At 39.1% G+C, this 2,508-nt stretch overlaps 2 protein-coding genes across 2 annotated transcripts in view; one reads left to right on the top strand and one right to left on the bottom strand.

The window, feature by feature from the left end:
• The window catches only part of dnajc2 (DnaJ (Hsp40) homolog, subfamily C, member 2), a 24,098-nt gene extending 23,167 nt beyond the window's left edge, over positions 1–931 (bottom strand). Inside the window, exon 1 of the mRNA XM_014029415.1 lies at positions 741–931. Within this exon, the coding sequence (XP_013884869.1) occupies positions 741–795 (55 nt within the window). The 5' untranslated portion in view covers positions 796–931. The remainder of the gene's footprint in view (positions 1–740) is intronic.
• A 260-nt stretch (positions 932–1,191) lies between these two features.
• The window catches only part of psmc2 (proteasome 26S subunit, ATPase 2), a 9,536-nt gene continuing 8,219 nt past the window's right edge, over positions 1,192–2,508 (top strand). Inside the window, exons 1-4 of the mRNA XM_014029417.1 lie at positions 1,192–1,338; positions 1,571–1,608; positions 1,721–1,802; positions 1,922–2,021. Coding sequence (XP_013884871.1) covers positions 1,269–1,338; positions 1,571–1,608; positions 1,721–1,802; positions 1,922–2,021 — 290 coding nt within the window. The 5' untranslated portion in view covers positions 1,192–1,268. The remainder of the gene's footprint in view (positions 1,339–1,570; positions 1,609–1,720; positions 1,803–1,921; positions 2,022–2,508) is intronic.

The following is a 2,508-nucleotide window of genomic DNA, read 5'->3' as shown; positions in this document are numbered from 1 at the left end:
CGATTAGTCGTCGATTAATCGTGGCAGTCCTACCCCTGAATAAACCTTTCTGGGAAATGTAGGAGAGTGTTGCCCGCCCCAATGGGTGTGACAAGGAAGTTAGGTTTATGTACATGTAACTTTAGAAGGGAGAGATTGTTTTTTAGTGCAGTCTGGGACAGATGCTTGTTAAGATTCTGATAAGACCCAGGGCCTCCAACTCACAGGTGCTGGCTGTGAGCTGACTGAGAATGCAGTTTTTGAATAAAGATCTTTGGAAGAAAATCGATTAGATTTTCTGCAAACTTAGTCCGACTTCCAATTCTGAACTCGTTTTTCTTACATTAATTTTTTTGTTTACATGTTTTCTCGTCATAATATCTCTGTAATAAGTTAAGATGCTCAAAACAGTGAGGATTTAACTGTCCCTTGGCATCATTTTGCTCTCATTTCTAGCTCCGTTCAGACAAGACGTATGAAATATCAAACAGGTCTGTGTTCAAGTCAAGAGCTGGCAGATAGTTTGTGTAGTTTAAGGATAAAGTGGAAAAATAAGAGGTTGAGCATCAACTCGTTGATCAGTTATGCAAGACAACTCATGACAGGAAATAATATATACAATTTGTACAACTTTCAAACAACCATAATTAGTTGTCAATTGTCTCCGTACGTTTTAAATGCTAGTAAACTATTACAACAACGAGTCTTAAATAAGTGTCTTTGTTAGCTAAAGTCTTGTGTGCGTGTGTGTCGCTGCTTACCGGCAGCCGCTTTATACACGACCGTCTCTTCACCGTTCTTTGCTTCTAGCAGCATATTGGACAAACTAGACTTGTGAACATCCGCAGGGCAAAAATGATCAAGTTGTGAATCCCCCAAAGCTTTCTAAAGCGCCGAGGTTCGTGGCTCACTCATTGACACTCCACATGGGCCTCCTGGTACCAGTGCCAATCGGACATTCAGCGGTGTCCCCTTCCGAGGGACTCATAGTTCCTCATTAACAGTTCCAYAGTTGGCTGTTTTCATTAGTTCTTGTATTATTTGAAACAAACAAAACAAAAATAAATTATATAAAGCCTAACTAGTATTTATAATACCCTATTACCATATTAGTATCATTAATTAGTCTTTAATAATAAAACTTTTCACATTCTGCTGCGAGAACGTCTTTAAAATCATTCCGACTGGAAGCATTTCCGTTAAAAACCGGAAGTTCAAACCTGCTGCGTAATTGCACCGTTTAGCAGTTCTTTTCTTCGTGTTTTCAGCACTTCAGACATTGAATCAAGATGCCAGACTATTTGGGTGACGATCAAAGGAAGATTAAGGAAGAAGAAAAGGAAGACGCACCTATTAGAGGTTTGTTACACGTACACTACTTTTTTCAAGTTCGTCTTTGTAAGGAAATGTCTGCATTACTAGCATATTAGCCGGTATTAGCTTTAGCTTAGCATCTCAAACAAAAGTGATTTTATCTACCGACATACTCATCTCATAAAGTAACTGATTAAAATACTTTAATTAAAAGTGCAAAACATAACGTTGTTTTCAGCGTTAGCAACTCGTTCGTGTGTTTTTGTTTCCCTCACAGCTTTGGATGAAGGGGACATAGCTCTGCTCAAAACCTACGTGAGTATGATACGAAAAAACACCAGCTGCTGGAAATTCAGAGGCGTTATTAGCACGATTTGTGTCCTTTTGGAATAAATCCCATTCTGCTGCCTGCTGTCTGTATCTCCAGGGTCAAAGCACCTATTCCAGGCAGATCAAACAAGTGGAAGATGACATCCAGCAACTTCTTAAAAAGATAAACGAGCTGACAGGTCCGTGCTGAAACCAGAAACACTGCAGCAGGAAAATGTTTCAGCGTTGGTTTTCTTACTCGACTGTAGTTGTTGGAAGCACTGAGAGGAAACATGATTGTACTTTTTCACTTTGTTAGGCATCAAGGAGTCCGACACAGGCTTAGCTCCTCCAGCCCTCTGGGATTTGGCTGCTGATAAACAGACTCTGCAGAGTGAGCAGCCTCTGCAGGTTGCAAGGTAAGCAATCACTTCATCTTTTTGAGTTTGGATTGTGGAAATACAACTATTTTTTGTTTCCCTCCCAGGACTTCATACTACAAATCAGTGACACTGTGTGATAACTTCAGCTTCAAGTTTGGGTTGTCTGTGTTGGATTTCCATTAGCTCCTGTTAAATAAATAATTCTGTCAGTTTTCAGGAAGTGTAAACTCTATGTCCATATCCATATTCATATCCAGTTGGCCATGGTCTAGCTATTCCTGTACAGGCCTATGCTGTACGCTGCAGTCTGATGTGAAAAGAAAAAAATTAGAATAACATTATGTTTACTATATTGTTAACTAATTATTTGCAAGTTAATGTTGCCTTTAATGAACAGTGATTTAAAAATTAAAAGGGAACATGGCGTGATGTTAAATACGACGCCATGTTTTAGATCTTTTGATGTGGATTTCAGAATTTTAATCACTTGCACTAAGCCCAACATCAAAACCTTTAAAAGTTC

This window comes from Austrofundulus limnaeus, unplaced genomic scaffold (genome assembly GCF_001266775.1).
Source record: "Austrofundulus limnaeus strain Quisiro unplaced genomic scaffold, Austrofundulus_limnaeus-1.0 Scaffold899, whole genome shotgun sequence".
Classification (NCBI taxonomy): Eukaryota; Metazoa; Chordata; class Actinopteri; order Cyprinodontiformes; family Rivulidae; genus Austrofundulus; species Austrofundulus limnaeus.
The sequence above is the reverse complement of the archived record's forward strand: the minus strand, read 5'-3'. Positions and strand labels throughout refer to the sequence as shown.